A 17,513-nucleotide genomic window follows, 5' to 3' on the forward strand; every position below is an offset into this window, starting at 1 on the left:
AAGGAGGCGAGAAGAGACCTGATAGAGGCTTCCAAAAACATGTGTGGGCTTGATACAGTAAATCAGGAGAAGCTGTTCCCTATTGTCAAATGAAAAAGAATGAGAGGACATAGATTCGATGTGATGTGCATGGGTGACTTGAGGAAAAAAAAATCTTTTATTGCACTTCGGGTGCCAGGAAGTGTAGTGGAGGCAGGTCCAACTGAGGCACTCAAGTGGGGTTTGGATGGTCATTTAGATAGAAAGCATGTATAAGGGTATGGGGGAAAGGCAGGAAAGTGGAGTTGAGCATTATGAGCTCAGCCATGATCTCACTGAATGCAGAGCAGACTCAAAAGGCTGATTGGCCTAGTCCTGTTCCTCTGTGTTAAGCCTTAAAAGTTAGGTTGGGGGTTTGGGGGTTTGTGGGGTGTGAATCCATGGCTGAAGAGAGGCAGCGATGAAGCAATACTGATCACTTTGTTTGATATCTGCTCGTGTTCTCCTGCATGTTACAATTAACTTTAGGGAATGTTGTGATAGGTCACAAAGCATCCAGCCATAGATACCTTTGAGAGAAATATTTATTTACAGAAATGGTTTCATATAATTTCTGCAACCAAAAAATCTCCTATTCATTTTTATCAGGTAAATATGTTTTCTTGCAAAGGATAAGATTAAGGTGTAAAAGAAAGATTCTTTGAGATGCAGAGAGCGCGAAAGCTCACCTGAAGTTAAACACCTGAAACCAACTGGATTACAATTTTTGTGAGAGTCATGTGAATGTTAACTCTCTGTATTTCCATATAATGTGAACAGGATCACACAGAATCACAGCTATTAGTGCACAAAGCAGGGGGCAAAGACCAAGTGATTAAGTAAGTAACATTATTAATCCAGAAACTTGGCTAATTTTCAGGGAAAACCTGGGCTCAAATCTCACCATGGCAGATGATGGATTTTGAATTCAATAAAAATCTAAAATTAAGAGTCTACAATGACCATAAATCCATTGTCGATTGACAGAAAAACCCATCTGTCCAATAATGTCATTTAGGGAAAGAAATCTGCCCACCTTACTTGATCTGGCCAACATATGATTCCAGACCCACAGCAATATGGTTGACTGTTAACTGCCATCTGGGCGATAAATGCTGACCTAGCCAGAGACACTCACATCCTGTCAGTAAATTTTTAAAAAAGACCATTCGGCCCATTTCTTATGTTTAATTTCACTGCAATCAAATTGCCTATTTAAGTTAAGAAATAAAACATATGCATAGAAAAGAAGCAGTGCTGTATTTTACCATAAACAATGCATTCTGGATGAATAATATTACTTACTTAATCACTTGGTCTTTGCCCCCTGCTTTGTGCACTAATAGCTGTGATTCTGTGTGATCCTGTTCACATTATATGCAAATACAGAGAGTTAACATTCATATGACTCTCACAAAAATTGTAATCCAGTTGGTTTCAGGTGTTTAACTTCAGGTGAGCTTTCGCACTCTCTGCATCTCAAAGAATCTTTCTTTTACACCTTAATTTTATCCTTTGCAAGAAACCATATCTGCCTGATAAAAATGAATAGGAGGCTTTTTTGGTTGCAGAAATTATATGAAACCATTTCTGTAAATAAATATTTCTTTCAAAGATAAACAAATTCACACCATTTTTTAAGTAAATAGCACCATTGTTTTATTCTTCATGAATGCATCACAGCACTGTCTGTTTAAATGAAGCGATGCATTGATCACACAGTCCTTCTCAAGGTGGCAGTCAGTGACAAGTGGTAATCTGCAAGGCTCAGTGTTGGGACCACAACTTTTCACTTTATACATTAACGATCTGGATGAAGAAACTGAGGGCATTCTGGCTAAGTTTGCAGATGATACAAAGACAGGTAGAGGGACAGGTAACATTGAGGAGGTGGGAGGCTGCAGAAGGATTTAGACAGGCTAGGAGAGTGGGCAAAGAAGTGGCAAAAGGAGTACAACGTGGGAAAGTGTGAGGTCATGCTCTTTGTTAAGAAGAATAGAAGCATGGACCATTTTCTAAATGAGGAGAAAATTCAGAAGTCTGAAGTGCAAAGAACTCGGGAGTTCCAGTTCAGAATTCTCTCAAGGTAAACTTGCAGGTCGAGTCAGTAGTTAAGAAGGCAAATGCAATAATGGCATTTATTTTGGAAGGACTTGAATATAAAAACAGAGATGTCCTTCTGAGGCTCCATAAGGCTCTGGTCAGACCATATTTGGAGTGTTGTGCGCAGTTTTGGGCCCCATAACTCAGGAAGAATGTACTGGCCCTGGAGCGTGTTCAGAGGAGGTTCACGAGAGTGGTCCCAGGAATGTAAAGCTTAACATATGAGGAACAATTGAGGACTCTGGGTCTGTACTCAATGGAGTTTAGAAGGATGAATGGGGATCTAACTGAAACATACAGAATACTATATGGCCTGGACAGATTGGATGTTGGGAAGATGTTTCTATTGGTAGGAGAGACAAGGACCCGAGGGCATAACTTGACAGTAAAGTGAAGACCTTTTAGAACGGAGATAAGGAGAAACTTCTTCAGCCAGAGAGTGGGGAATCTATGGAATTCACTGCCACAGAAGGCTGTGGAGGCCGGGGCATTGAGTATATTTAAGACTGAGATAGATACACTCTTGAGTATCAACAGGATCAAGGGTTACAGAGAGAAAGCAGGAGAATGGGGTTGAGATGTTCAGCAGGATGCCACCCTACACATTAACAGCCCAGAGTGGAATGAATGGAGAGTCTCAAGCTCCTGGGACTGGTCATCCACAACAAGCTTTCTTGGACTCTTCATGTGGACATAATGGTTACAATGGCCTATTAATGTTGCTTCTTCCTCAGGCAGTTGAGGAAATTTGGCATGACAGTGAATACCTTTGCCAACCTTTTATAGGTAAGCCATCGAGAACATTCTATCTGGATGTACCACTACCTGGTATGGCAACTGTGCCATTCAAGATCGAAGACAGTTACAATGAGTGGTGAACTCAGCCCGGACAACCTCAAAGGCCAATCTCCCATCTATATAATCCATCTATCAGGCCCGCTGTCAAGGAAAGGCCGCCAGCATTCTTAAAGATCCATCCCACCCTGGCAATGTTTTTCTACAACCTCTACAATCGGGGAGAAGTTACAGAAGCCTGAACACATGCACCAGCCTTTTTCATAACAGTTCCTACCCTACTGTTGTTAGAATACTGAATGGACTTACAAACTCTTAACATTCGCCTTACCTATGTTTTGGTTTTTGCCACTGCTTACCTATTATTTACTATCTTTGCTACTTAACTCTGTGATCTGCCTGTATTGCTCACAAGACAAAGCTTTTCACTGAGTCTCGGTACACGTGACAATAAATTCAATTGAATTCAATTCAAGAAGCCTATCAGCCATGAGTGAATGGCGGAGCAGACTCGATGGACTAATTTCCGCTACAATGTCTTATTGTCTTATGGAGAAAATGAGGACCGCAGATGCTGGAGAGTCAGAGTTGAAAAGTGCAGCACTGGCAAAGCACAGCAGATCAGGTAGCATCTGTGGAGCTGAAGAGTAGATGTTTTGGGCATAAGCCCTTCATGGTCTTATGGTCTCTTTAGTGGAGAAATGCACCACATCACTGTCAGTTTAAATGAAGTGAAGGTGCCGGTGTTGGACTGGGGTGGACATGAACATGAAGGGGCAGTGCTCGGAAGTATTGTACTTTCCATTAAATGAAGTGATGCATGAATCACATTGTCCCTTTAGTGGAGCAATGCAGCACATCACTGTCCCTTTAAAAGAAGCAATAAAGCAATCACACTCTCCATTAAAGTGAATCAACGTGGTCGTCACACTGTCCCTTTAAATGCCGCATGTAACTGTTAAAATATCCCTTTAAATGGGGTATTTAGCTGTTGGACTGTCCCTTTAAATGGTGCATGTTGCTGGTGGACTGTCCCTTTAAGGTGGTGACGTGTTGTCTTTGTGAGTACGTGTGCTGCCACGTTTCCACGCAGGCGTATTGAGTTATGTCGGCGGCCGGCACGGTGTTTGTGACAGTGCGCAGGCGTGGGTGCTGGCGGCCGGTCCCTTGGTGTTAGTGGTGCGCAGGCGCAGCTGCCGGCGGCCGGCGCTGGCTCGGGCGGGGACGGTTGGGCCAACATGAATTTCCTCCGAGGGGTAATGGGCGGCCAGAGCGCCGGGCCGCAGCCCAGCGGGGCCGAGACGGTGAGTATCTGCTTCCAAATATTGCTCCTTGACCGACTAACAGCGGCCCGGGCCTTACCTGTGCGGCCCAGGCCCGAAAACCTAGGGGCTAGGCCTCGGCCTCGATTAGTCAGAGCGGCCCCTGACTGAGAACAACTCTCCTGGAATCACCGGGGTATGAGGTAGATCCCCGCAACAGAAACAAACAAATAATATCCGGACCGCAACACTGAGGGAGCGCCGCACTGTCGGAGGGTCAGTGCTGAGGGAGCGCCGCACTGTCGGAGGGTCAGCGCTGAGGGAGCGCCGCACTGTCGGTGGGTCAGCGCTGAGGGAGCGCCGCACTGTCGGTGGGTCAGCCGCCAGCTGCTCCATACCCTGCTGTATCCCCTGACGTTCCTCCTCATTTTCCGCAACTCCACTCGTCATGGTGTCATCTGCAAACTTATTAATTAGACCAGGCATTTTTCTCCAATTCACTCCTGGAGATCCCGAACAGCAGAGGTCCGTGCACTGATCCCTGTGGAACACAGCTCGGCCCAGTTCTTCACACCTGAACTGCAGTTGTAGCAGGCTCCAGCACTCCCGCTCCCATTCTATCAGAGTTAACAACCTTGATGTGTAGGACCTCCAGGAATATTACCCATCTCTCTCCCTGCTGTTGTGTATGTTTTGACCATAGCTGTAGGTGTGGGTATGTTCGCAGAGCTGGGAAGTTGATTTGCAGACATTTCGTCCCCTGTCTTGGTGACATCTTCAGTGCTTTGGAGCCTCTTGTGAAGCGCTGTTATACTGTCTCTGGAATTTATTTGTTTCTGTTCATGCCGGTTCTGATGGTTCGTTGTAGTGAGTGGTATGTTGGGTCTAGGTCAATGTGTTTGTTGATGGATTCAGTGGATGAGTGCCATGCTTCTAGAAATTCTCTGGCTATCTTCGATTTGGCTTGTCCTATGGTCGTTATGTTGTCCCAGTCGAATTTGTGGTCCTTGTCATCTGTGTGTATGGCTACTTGGACAGTTGGTCTTAGTGTTTCGTGGCTGCCATCTTATCACTTCTTGGAGTCAGTTAAATGTTTAGGTGAGCACAGTATTTAATAATCAATGTAACTTCTTTGCCCTTTTCAAACACAGTTTGAACCTTGAAAAAATGTCCCAGTTCTGTGAAATGTGAAGTGATGTCACCATAACCTGATGATCCCTGCCTTCTATTATGTAAAGGACTGTGGCCTCCAAATCACCCACGTAGCCACCTGACATTCTCTGAATTCCTAGGTAGATGTACTGGAGTTATTTCTTTAACTGTTCCGCTTTTGAGCTGGCTGCAAGTCATTCAGTGGAACAAATATTTCCTGCAGAGGAACTGGCCATTTTAAACACAAATTAGAGAAGGTGATAATGCACAGCTGGTCTGTCAGCATCATGAAAGGACTAAAGGTTAAGTGAGATCAATCTTTTTCAGCTTGGTTCATCAACTGAATGCTCTTCACTGTTTGTGCGTGAAATTTCTGAATTGAAGGAGGCTATATCATTAACTGTGGATTCATGCCACTACCTGAGCTGTCAGTGAAGTGGACTCTTTCTGACTTCAATATCAATGAAATATTTCCAGGATCGTGGTTTGAATAAATTGTCAGAAGTGACCTTGGTAAAATGGCGATTCCCTCTGTAATTTGCTTTTTCATTGCTCTTGAAGTTTAACATATCGATCGACAGTATGTCATTTCCTCAGTGAGGATTAGGTAAATGATCTGTTTTCTGATTGGCACCAAGTCAGCAGCTGTGAAGTTCACAAGCAATCCAAGGGATTCAATTTTGTGTATTTGGAGCAATACTTGATAATTTTCTTTACCTATGAGATGCCACAACATCGACACGTGGCAAGATCTGACTCGTTGCGCCATTCCATTGTATTATTGGAAGTATGCAAGCTTATACAGTACTCAGTTAATACAAAAAGCATGTAGATCTGATTCCAGGTTGAGTTTTGAACGTTTTAGAATCCAAGTTTCTTTACACACACTATTTAATGTATCCCTCAATCTGATATTTGTTAATACCCAAATTTAGGTGATTGCTGTTTGGAATAAATCTGAACCCCTCCAAACAAGTGTGTTCCAAATTGATGTTAATTGATAATCCAAGAAGCAATGAAATGAATATAGGATTCAATATATCTCTATGATGAAAACAGCAAGAGAAACAGGCACAGTCAGGCAACACTATATCAAAACTCAACTGCTTTCCATTTAAATAATCATGAAATGTGTTCATGAAGATCCTGCTGAGCAAAGTATTGAATAATACCATGGGCAGGCAGTTAGAATTCTCAGACTTTTATAACTGAACAGTTCCTCATTGATATTCCAGAAATAAGCCTTTTAGAATTGTGTAGTCAGGTTGTTTTGCTGTAGTGAAATTCCAATGCTGATGTGTTGATATTTAGGTCGATGTCTTGAAATAGTACATTAACTTTGAGAGAGGCCTAGTTATGTTCAGTCAAGGTACAAGTGTTGCATTGTTAGGCTTCATTAAGTTTTTGAGGAAAATTTTATAAACTTGGCTGTAACTTTTTTTAAGAATAATATTAAATGTGTTCCTTTAATGTTAACCTGCAGGCACTTGGCAATAGTGAGGACTGCTGATGCTGTGAAGCCAGTTGATTAAATGTGCTGGAAAAAGCACGGCAGGTCAAGCAGCATCAGAAGAGCAGGAGAGTTGACATTTCATTAATGAAGAGTCCTGCCCAAAATGTCAACTCTTCTGATGCTGCTTGACCTGCTGTGTTTTGTCCAGTACATTTTATTGAACCCGTAGGCACTTCTTCATTCTAGCTGAATGCACTTCCTTTACATAGAACATAGAACAATACAGCACAGAACAGGCCCTTCGGCCCACGATGTTGTGCCGAATATTTGTCCGAGCTTAAGCACCTATCCAATTGCTGCTTAAAGGCCATCAATGATTCTGACTCTGCCACCCCCACCGGAGTGCATTCCATGCCCCCACCACTCTCGGTAAAGAACCTACCCCTGATATTCCACCCCCCCACCCCAATACCTTCCACCCTTCACCTTAAATTTATGTCCCCTCGTAACACTCTGTTGTACCTGGGAAAAAAGTCTCTGACTCTATCTATTCCCCTGATCATCTTATAAACCTCTGTCAAGTCACCCCTCATCCTTCGCCGTTCCAATGAGAAAAGGCCTAGGACTCTCAACGTATCCTCGTACGACCTATTCTCCATTCCAGGCAACATCCTGGTAAATCTCCTCTGCACCCTCTCCAAAGCTTCCACATCTTTCCTAAAGTGAAGCGACCAGAACTGCACACAGTACTCCAAATGTGGCCTTACCAAGGTCCTGGACAGTTGCAACATCAGTTCACGACTCTTGAATTCAATCCCTCTGCCAATGAACGCTAATCCACCATAGGCCTTCTTACAAGCTCTATCCACCTGAGTGGCAACTTTCAAAGAGCTATGAACATAGACCCCAAGATCCCTCTGCTCCCCCACTTTACTCATAACCCTACCGTTAACCCTGTATTCCGCATTCTTATTTGTCCTTCCAAAATGGACAACCTCACACTTGGCAGGGTTGAACTCCATCTGCCACTCCTCAGCCCAGCTCTGCATCATATCTAATTCCCTTTGCAGCCGACAACAGCCCTCCTCACTATCCACAACTCCACCAATCTTCGTATTGTCTGCAAATTTACTGACCCACCCTTCGACTCCCTCTTCCAAGTCATTAATAAAAATTACAAACAGCAGAGGACCCAGAACTGATCCCTGCGGAACTCCACTTGTAACTGGGCTCCAGGCTGAACATTTACCATCTACCACCACTCTCTGACTTCGACCAGTTATCCAGTTCTCTATCTAACTGACCAAATTTCCCGCTATCCCATGCCTCCTGACTTTCCGCATAAGCCTACCATGGGGAACCTTATCAAATGCCTTACTAAAATCCATGTATACTACATCCACTGCTCTACCCTCATCCACATGCTTGGTCACCTCCTCCAAAGAATTCAATAAGACTTGTAAAGCAAGACCTACCCCTCTCAAATCCGTGCTGGCTGTCCCTAATCAAGCAGTGTCTTTCCAGATACTCATAAATCCTATCCCTCAGTACCCTTTCCATTACTTTTGCCTACCACTGAAGTAAGACTAACTGGCCTGTAATTCCCGGGGTTATCCCTATTCCCTGGGCACAATGTTCGTCACTCTCCAGTCCCCTGGCACCACTCCCGTTGACACTGAAGATGAAAAGATCATTGCCAACGGCTCTGCAATTTCCTCTCTTGCTTCCCACATAATCCGAGGATATATCCCGTCAGGCCCGGGGGGACTTGTCTATCCTCAAGTTTTTCAAAATGCCCAACACATCTTCCTTCCTAACAAGTATCTCCTCTAGCTTACCAGTCCGTTTCATACTCTCCTCTTCAACAATACGGTCCCTCTTATTTGTAAATACTGAAGAAAAGTACTCATTCAAGACCTCTCCTATCTCTTCCGACTCAATACACAATCTCCCACTACTGTCCTTGATCGGACCTACCCTCGTTCTCGTCATTCTCATGTTTCTCACATACGCATAAAAGGCCTTGGGGTTATCCTTGATCCTACCCGCTAAAGATTTTTCATGCCCTCTCTTAGCTCTCCTAATCCCTTTCTTCAGCTCCCTCCTGGCTATCCTGTATCCCTCCAACACTCTGTCTGAACCTTGTTTCCTCAACCTTATGTAAGCCTCCTTCTTTCTCCTTACAAGACATTCAACCTCCCTCGTCAACCAAGGTTCCTCACACGACCATCTCTTTCCTGCCTGACAGGTACATACATATCAAGGACATGTCGTATTTGTTCCTTGAAAAAGTTCCACATTTCAACGACATCCTTCCCTGACAGCCTATGCTCCCAACTTATGCTCCTCAGATCCTGTCTTGCAGCATTGTATTTACCCTTCTCCCAATTGTAAAACCTGCCCTGTTACACGCAGCTCTCTCTCTCCATAACCAAGGTGAAGGTCACAGAATTGTGGTCACCATCACCAAAATGCTCACCCACTAACAAGCCCATCACTTGTCCCAGTTCGTTACCAAGTACCAAATCCAATATGGCCTCCCCTCTGGTCGGACAATCTACATACTGAGTTAGAAAAGCTTCCTGGACACACTGCACAAACACCGCCCCATCCAATCTACTTGATTTAAAGAGCTTCCAATCAATATTTGGGAAGTTGAAATTGCCCATGACTACTACCCTGTGGCTTCTGCACCTTTCCACAATCTGTTTCTCCACATCTCTGCTGCTATTGGGGGGCCTATAGTAAACACCCATCAAGGTGACTGCTCCTTTCCTATTTCTGACTTCAGCCCATACTACCTCCAAAGACAGATTCCCCTCGAACTGCCTTTCTGCAGCCGTTATACCATTTCTAATTAGCAACACCACACCCCTCCTTTTTTACCACCCGGCCCCCGCCCCCCCCCCCAATCTTACTGAAACATCTGTAGCCAGGAACCTCCAACAACCATTCCTGTCCCTCTTCTATCCACGTTTCCGTGATGGCCACAACATTGTCATCCCAAGTACCAATCCACGCCATAAGTTCCCCCACCTTATTTCTGGTACTCCTTGCGTTGAAGTATACACACTTGAACCCATTCCTGTGTCCGCAAGTATTCCCTGTCAGTGCTACCTTCTCCACAGCCTACCTACATTCTTGGACATCCTGAAAAACAGCTAACCTACTTGCTGGACTACACGTCCGGATCCCATCCCCCTGCCAAATTAGTTTAAACCCCCCCACCCCCACCCCGAAGAGTGCTAGCAAACCTACCCCCCAGGATATTGGTGCCCTTCTGATTCAGGTACAACCCGTCCTGCTTGTACAGGTCCCACCTTCCCCAGAATGCAGTCCAATTGTCCAAATAGCTGAAGCCCTCCCTCCTACACCATCCTTTAGTTATTATTGGAAATGAATCATACTGTTGCACCTTTGCTGGTGAGAACAGTTAACGGGTGATATGGGTGTTGCTGGTAGTGCCAGCATTTGTTGCTCACCCCGAACTTCACTTGAGTTAACTTGTTGGGCCATCTCAGGGGTGGTTCACAACGTTCTCAGCCTAATCCCAATTTCCAATTTTTGGCTATATTCTTGTAGGTTGATGCTCTTTGGTACATATCCTGGCACATTTTTAAATGAGTTTTGAGTTTCTGCCTTTACTCCCTTTTCAGTCAGAGTTCCAGACCTCACCCCATTCTCTTTTTTTCTACTAATAACTTTAAGTGCATGCCCTGTACTCACTGACTTTGCCAGCGATGTTGCTGTGGTTCTGAGGTCTTGTGTGGGCCAGAATGGGTAAGGATGGCAGATTTCCTTTCCTATTGGCATGGGTGAACTTTAGGATCTTTTTGCAACTATTGATTATATCTGTCATGATTTTGTTACTGGGGTTACTGGGGCAACTGGCTTTATGCTACAAATGTTGTTTATTGCATCAGCTGCCATAATGAGATTTGAACTGATGTCTCCAGAACATTAACTTGAGCCTGTGGGTTAATTATGTCTCAACATTACCACCTTTCCATCATCTTATTTTTCATAGTTCAGTGGAAAATCAGTTGATTGACCACAGTTCTCATCTATAAGGTCCAGGACAGTTTCTGTATCAGGTTTTCAGGATGGACACTGATTATTCTTGGTCATTAGAACACACCAGTTAGGAGCAGAAGTGGGCCATTTGGCTGCTTGAGTCTACTTCATCTTTTCAGATCAGATTGTGCCCTCAACCCTATATTTTTGTTCCTCATGCTGATGCCCTGAGATTCTTGATTAACCAAGGAGGTCATTCTACGCTGCCTTAAAATATTCAAGGATCTCCATTTCTAATGCTGTGTAGCGAAGAATGTTCCACAGATTTTTCAATCCTCTGAGAAAAGAATATTCCCTTGTTGTAAATGGGCAATCTCTTATTCTTAAACTTTGCTGCTTAGTTTTAGTCTCTCCCATAAGGAGAAGCATCCACTCTGTCAAGTCCCCACTGCACCTCTCTATGGTCCAATATGGTCACCTTTCAGTTCTTTAAACTCCTCTGCATACAGATCCAACATGTCCAGGATTTCCTCCAAAAGAGAACACCTACCCCATTCAGAAATCAGTAGAATGAACCTTGTGTGAACTGTATGTAATACAGTTATGTCCCTTCTGAAATAAGGGAGCCAAAACTCTGTGTCGTACTCAAGATGTGGTGTCACAAATATCTTCTACAATCCTTCTTCCTTTTGTATTTAATTTATCTCTCTAATCACTTACTGTATGTGCAGATTAATTTTGATTTATATACCAGCTTGCCGAAATCTTTCTGTACTTCAATTCTGCAGTATCTTTCTTTAAATAATATGGGACCTTTTTTTAATTCTTTCTATCAAGCTGGACACATTCATACTTTCATACATTTCACTCCATTTTAGCAGTTTTTTTTATTCTCCACTCAAACTATTTGTATCCCCTTTAAGACATCTTGATCTTCTTCACAACTTACTTTCCGAGCTGCCTTTCTCAGCAAATTAATGACTATCTATTTGGTTCTTCATCCACATCATTGATGTAGATTGTAAATAGTTGAGGCATGGTGCTGATCCCAATGGCACCTCAGTCATAGAGTCTTACGGCACAGAAACAGACCCTTGGATCCAACTGGTCTGCACCGACCAAACATCCTAATCTAACTTAATCCCATTTGGCTCATATTCCTCTAAACCCTTCCTATTCATATACCTATCCAGATACCTTTTTAAATGTTGTGATTGTGCCAGCCTCCTCCACATCCTCTGGCAGCTCGTTCCATACATGCACCATCGTCAGCGTGAAAGGTTACCCTTTGAGTCCCTTTTAAATCCATACCCCTCGTGATTTTATCAACTTCTAAAAGGACACCCCTCAGCCTCCAACGCTTCAAGGAAAATAGCCCCAGCCTATTCAGCTGTGCTTCAAACCCTCCAGACTCGGCAAATTCTTTGTAAATCTTTTCTGCACCCTCTCAAATTTAACAACATCCTTTCTATCCTTTCTTGGAGAGATACCCAGAATGATCTAAAGTACTCCATCTAAGCCTAACCTAAGTGTTTTTTAAAATTAAAATCTGATCTATTTGCTTTTATGTTCTGTTCCTCTATTTACAAATCCAAGTACTCGTATATTGTTTAACCACTTTATTAACTTATTCTGCCAGCTTTAAAGATTGCTGTTTTTTGACATCAAAATCTTTCTAATTATCTACTTGTCAAAATCATGGTATTTATGGCACATTGCTAGGTTTCTGTATTGTACCTTTGCAGATCGCAAAACTTTACTCCTGTGCATTATACTCCACCTTGATCCTCCTCATCAATTATGTACCAGCCATCAATTTCCTCCAAATCTCTCAGTTCTGGATTTAAGTCCTACTTTGGGTTTTGAAATCAAGACCAACATTCTGATGCTGTACTGAGAGAGTGTTGCACTGAGAGGTGCTACCTCAGAGGAGTTATTAAATGGATGCCTCATCTTCCAGTTTGGAGGCTGTAAAAGATCCCATGGTATTATTTCAAAGATGAGAACAGGATTTATCTCTCACTCAACATCACCATAAACAAATCATTTGGACATAACTTATTGTTGATTGTGGGAGTGTGCTGAGTGCTTATGCTGAGTGTCCTTTGTTGCTGTGTCTCCTACAACAGTGACATTTAAAAAAAAAAATTCATAGGCTGCAAAACACTTTGAGATACCCAGTGGTTAGAAGTGCTAGATAAATGCAAATCTTTTTCAGATTGCGCCACATTGTCTATGTCAGCCCAATATCTCCAAACATCCTCATCCCGATCTTCTACTTTGTCAAGTTATTTTGAATGGTCGTCCTCACACCTGAGTCTTTGTCACTTGCAAGCAATAAACGATTCTAAAATTGATTCCATGCATATGTCAATGCAAATTATCTCAAGTCTGAAAAACCCATTCTCTGCTTGCTGTCACTCAGCCAGTTCTGTACCCATTTGACCACTTTCCTGTAATTCCATGGTCTTCCATTTATAACCAGCTTCCTGTGTCATACTTTGTTGAATACCTTCCAAAAAATTCAGTCAAGTTAATCAAGTGTAATCTGTCCTTCATAACTTTATTATTGAATTGCACTGACTTAACTCTTGTCTTATAGAATCCCAACAGTGTGGAAAGAGGCCATTCAGCTCATCAAGTCTGCATTGACCCTCCAAAAAAAAGTCCACCCAGACCCACCCCCCCACCCCAAGAAAAACCTCAATCCTCATAATCCTGTATTTACCATGGCTTTCCCACCTAGCCAACACATCCCTGGACACTATGGACATGGGCAATCCAGCCTGATCTGCACGTCTTCAGATTGTGGGAGGAAACTGGAGCAGCCAGTAGAAATACATGCAGACGAAGGGAGAATGTACAAGCTCCACACGGACAGTGACCCAAGGCCAAACCCAAACCCAATCCTAGATCCTTGGTGTTGAGAGTCAGCAGTGCTAACCATTGAGCCATCATGCTGCCCAACATTATAAATTGAATTAAATAACTTTTTATTCCTGATTGTGGTCTCCACCAGCTTGACAACCCAATAGATCCCTATTTATACCTACAGTTTTCTTTAGCTAACTAATCCTCTATGCATGTTAGTCAGTTGGGCCCACACTAGAAGCTCTGATTCCATGCAGTAATCTTTGTGGCACTGTAAAATGCATGTTTTGGCAGTTAAACTAAAAGGTTTTCAATTTTAAAAAAATCAAATTGTTATCCTCTCATTTTTTTGGAACAGGTTCAGAAGCTATGTGACCGAGTTGCCTCTTCAACACTACTGGAGGATCGCAGAGATGCAGTCCGTGCACTCAAAGCATTATCCAAAGTATATCCTTATTTCTGCATTTATCAAATTTCCAGTCTGCTTTGTTTGAAAGTGTGTATTTATTTTAAGTGGATTATGGGCTTGAAAACCATGTGGTTATCAGAAAGCTAGCTTCCATTAAGAGTGAGTTGTGCTGTCTGCCATTTGAATGTATACAGATCAACCTATTGAGGCCTATTAATTTTTATCCAATTTGAATAAAACTGACATTATAATGTTTTCAAGGTACTCCCTAGTAGGGACCCAAGAGTGGGTAAATGAGGATCAATCTTGAGTTTCACCAAATTAATTCATGTGGAAGCGAGTTCCACATTTGTATCACTCTTGGTAAAGAAATTTCTACTGCATTCCCTGTAAAACAAGCGCCTGTTTCATTTAGCTTGTACTGCCTGTAAGTATGTGGGAGAATATGGATGTTAGTCAGTGGTGTTGTCCCAACTGAAGGTGGAGGAGTTATTAGTAACGGGCTTCCATATACTACCTGTAGTTTTGGGCTTCCCACAATTTTCTCTGTAATCAATCAAACCCCATCAAAATTTTAAAGACTTCTCACATGTCATTTCTCTGCTTTTCTAGAGGAAAGAGTCCCAGCCTGATTGATGTTATTTGATCATTGTACTTCCTCATTTTTGTGACATTATTGACAATATTTTGTGCATTTTCTCCTGTAATTTTTAGGTCCTGTTTTTGTGTAGAAACAGAGACAATGCACAGTGCTGCAATATGCTCCCTCAAGGTTCTTAAGTGCAACATGTTTTGCATTCTGTTCCTTTGTAAATGATCTGTAATGCCTTTTAATTTGTGGCTTTGTAAAGTGTTGCTGCTTCTGACAATGTTCAGCTCTGTACCTTAGTGCCCTCCATTCTTGTTTATATTCTCTTGCTTTCCAAGGACTCTGTGTACTCTTTATTCCCAACAGTTATCTTGAAAAAGATCTCCAGACCAATACCTGACCATTTGGAGGAGTCCTCAAAAATGATTTTTTATTTTGTTTAGAAATATCGCCTTGAAGTGGGCAGTCAGGCCATGGAACACCTTGTGAATGTGCTGCAGACAGACCGGTAAGTAGGTTGCTATATATGATAAAGGCACATGGCATTGAGAGTTTGTCTGATGATGAGTATGGTGATAGTCTGCATCCAGAAATTGTCTTGATAGTTGTTTGTAAGTTAATTAAAATCATATAAACTCATCTAACTTATAGATTGGAATTGGAAGGAGATTGACAATTACTTAGATGCCTCTAAACAATCTTAAGAATGAAGTGAAGACGTTGCATTGAACAGAGACAGTGTTAAATTTAGTATTGTCCTGGAAGGATGCTGCCTTTTTCTGATTTCAGTCATGCTACCTAGTCAAATCTTGTATCTAAGATATGATTTTTAAAAAAGTAAGATACTTACTATGTCTTTGCAACGTGTTCTGTTTTCAAATTACTATTCGGCATTGTTTGGGATTTGAAGGATGGAATCTGTTGTTGCGTAACTAATTTGCCAATCGGTGCTGCAGTGATCTGTCATGGAAGTGTTGCTGTCTGGTTTTAGAATTTGATCCTGTTGACTTTGAGCTGGGGGTAACATCTGGGATCCTTTTTGGGCACCTTTTTGTTTTATTGGTAAAGGAGCTGTATCCAGGAGCAAACTAAGATGAGCTCTGCTGAAGAGTCATTTAAGTTCAAAACATTAGCTTGCTCCCTCTCCCTGGATGCTGCCTGACCCGCTGTGATCTCCAGCATTTGTTGTTTTCAGTTCCAATTCCAGCATCTGCAGGATTTTCCTCCTGTAAGATGAGCTATGTGTGGTTACTTAGAATTACTGTAACAAATCTGAAGTTGGGTGAGTTAAAGCCCTGAAGGTTCAAATAGCTGTCAAATGAATGCATGTTCATTGCCATCAAATTCTACCTTGGCTTAGTGTTTGGCTCCTCAATTTTTGAAATTCAGCAAAATACAAGTATAGCCACTGACTTTATTGTGACTAAATGATTGTCTAAAGTACTTAATCGTTTCCTTGTCTGTACCCTTGGGTAAAGGTTATGAAAAAATGAAAACTGAATTAGTTGTATTTTCCTCCTCCTGAGCACATATTGGGAAAATTTTAAGATTTAAACTTTTGTCTTCTCTCTCTCTTTTTTTCCCTGATGTTGAAGATATCCTTTTTATTTGAGAGTCTGAAGGCCTAAAAGTTAGCTGCTGTCTTTGTGATCTCCTTGTGCAGTCAGTCAGCTCAGTCGTGTTTTATGTTGCACACAAATACTAATTGTGGTTCCACATCTGTTTATGTTGCTGTTAGCAGTCCTTTTGTTCGTCTTGGTTATTGAGTACATGCTAGTGTATAATGTCCAGTTATCTCATAGTGAGGTTAATGAGTAAGGAGGAGCCGGTATTGTGTTGGTAATGTCACTAGATAGTAAACCATAAGTCTAGTCAAATGCTCTGGAGACATACTTTTAAATCCCACCATAGAAGCTGGTAGAATTGAAATTCAATGAATGAACCTGGAATATAAAACTAGCCTCTGTAAGGGTGACCATAATATGGGATCATTGATGTTCACTAATGTCCTGAAGGGAAGGAAATCTACCATCCTTAACCCAGTCTGATTGTGATTCTAGAACTGCACTAAAATGGTTGACTCTTGCAGTTAAGACTGGGGATAAAATGCTGACCTTTGCATTGACACCCATGTCTCATGAAGGACTAAAGAAAAAACATTAATAATGGCTTTGTTTCCTTGATCAATAACATGGCTTGATAAGACAATACATATTAAAATGGCACGCTGCTTTATCGAATGCAGTCCCTATTAAAAATAATCCATACAGCTGACAAGTCTGCAATCAAGGAGATGGGTCAGAGTTATGACTCCACAGATCTTTATTTCACTGTTCTAATGTAGCTTTCCCAAGTAGCTTGGCTACAGCTTCTATTAGCAAGCTATGTTCCATGAAATAAACTTTTCTCCTCAATGCATTGGAAGAAGGTTACCTCAGATTACAACAGGATCTTGACCAGATGGGCCAATGGGCTGAGAAATGGCAGATGGAGTTTAATTCTGATAAATGCGAGGTGCTGCATTTTGGGAAAGCAAATCTTAGCAGGACTTATATACTTAATGGTAAGGTCCTAGGGAGTGTTGCTGAACAAAGAGACCTTGGAGTGTAGGTTCATAGCTCCTTGAAAGTGGAATCACAGGTAGATAGGGTAGTGAAGAAGGTGTTTGGTATGCTTTCGTTTATTGGTCAGAGTATTGAGTACAGGAGTTGGGAGGTCATGTTGCGGCTGTACAGGACATTGGTTAGGCCACTGTTGGAATATTCTTGTATCCTTCCTATCGAAAAGATGTTGTGAAACTTGAAAGGGTTCAGAAAAGATTTCCAAGGATGTTGCCAGGGTTGGAGG

The 17,513-nt window shown here is 42.3% G+C and overlaps 1 protein-coding gene across 4 annotated transcripts in view; it reads left to right on the plus strand.

Annotated features, from left to right (window-relative positions):
- The first annotated feature begins 4,090 nt into the window (after positions 1 to 4,090).
- uso1 (USO1 vesicle transport factor) overlaps positions 4,091 to 17,513 on the plus strand; it is a 78,719-nt gene continuing 65,296 nt past the window's right edge. For all 4 annotated transcript variants that reach the window (XM_060851502.1, XM_060851504.1, XM_060851503.1 and 1 more), the window contains exons 1-3: positions 4,091 to 4,220; positions 14,027 to 14,113; positions 15,110 to 15,174. In XM_060851502.1, the coding sequence (XP_060707485.1) occupies positions 4,155 to 4,220; positions 14,027 to 14,113; positions 15,110 to 15,174 (218 nt within the window). In that variant the 5' untranslated portion in view covers positions 4,091 to 4,154. The remainder of the gene's footprint in view (positions 4,221 to 14,026; positions 14,114 to 15,109; positions 15,175 to 17,513) is intronic.

This window comes from Hemiscyllium ocellatum, chromosome 36 (assembly GCF_020745735.1).
Source record: "Hemiscyllium ocellatum isolate sHemOce1 chromosome 36, sHemOce1.pat.X.cur, whole genome shotgun sequence".
NCBI classification, from domain to species: domain Eukaryota; kingdom Metazoa; phylum Chordata; class Chondrichthyes; order Orectolobiformes; family Hemiscylliidae; genus Hemiscyllium; species Hemiscyllium ocellatum.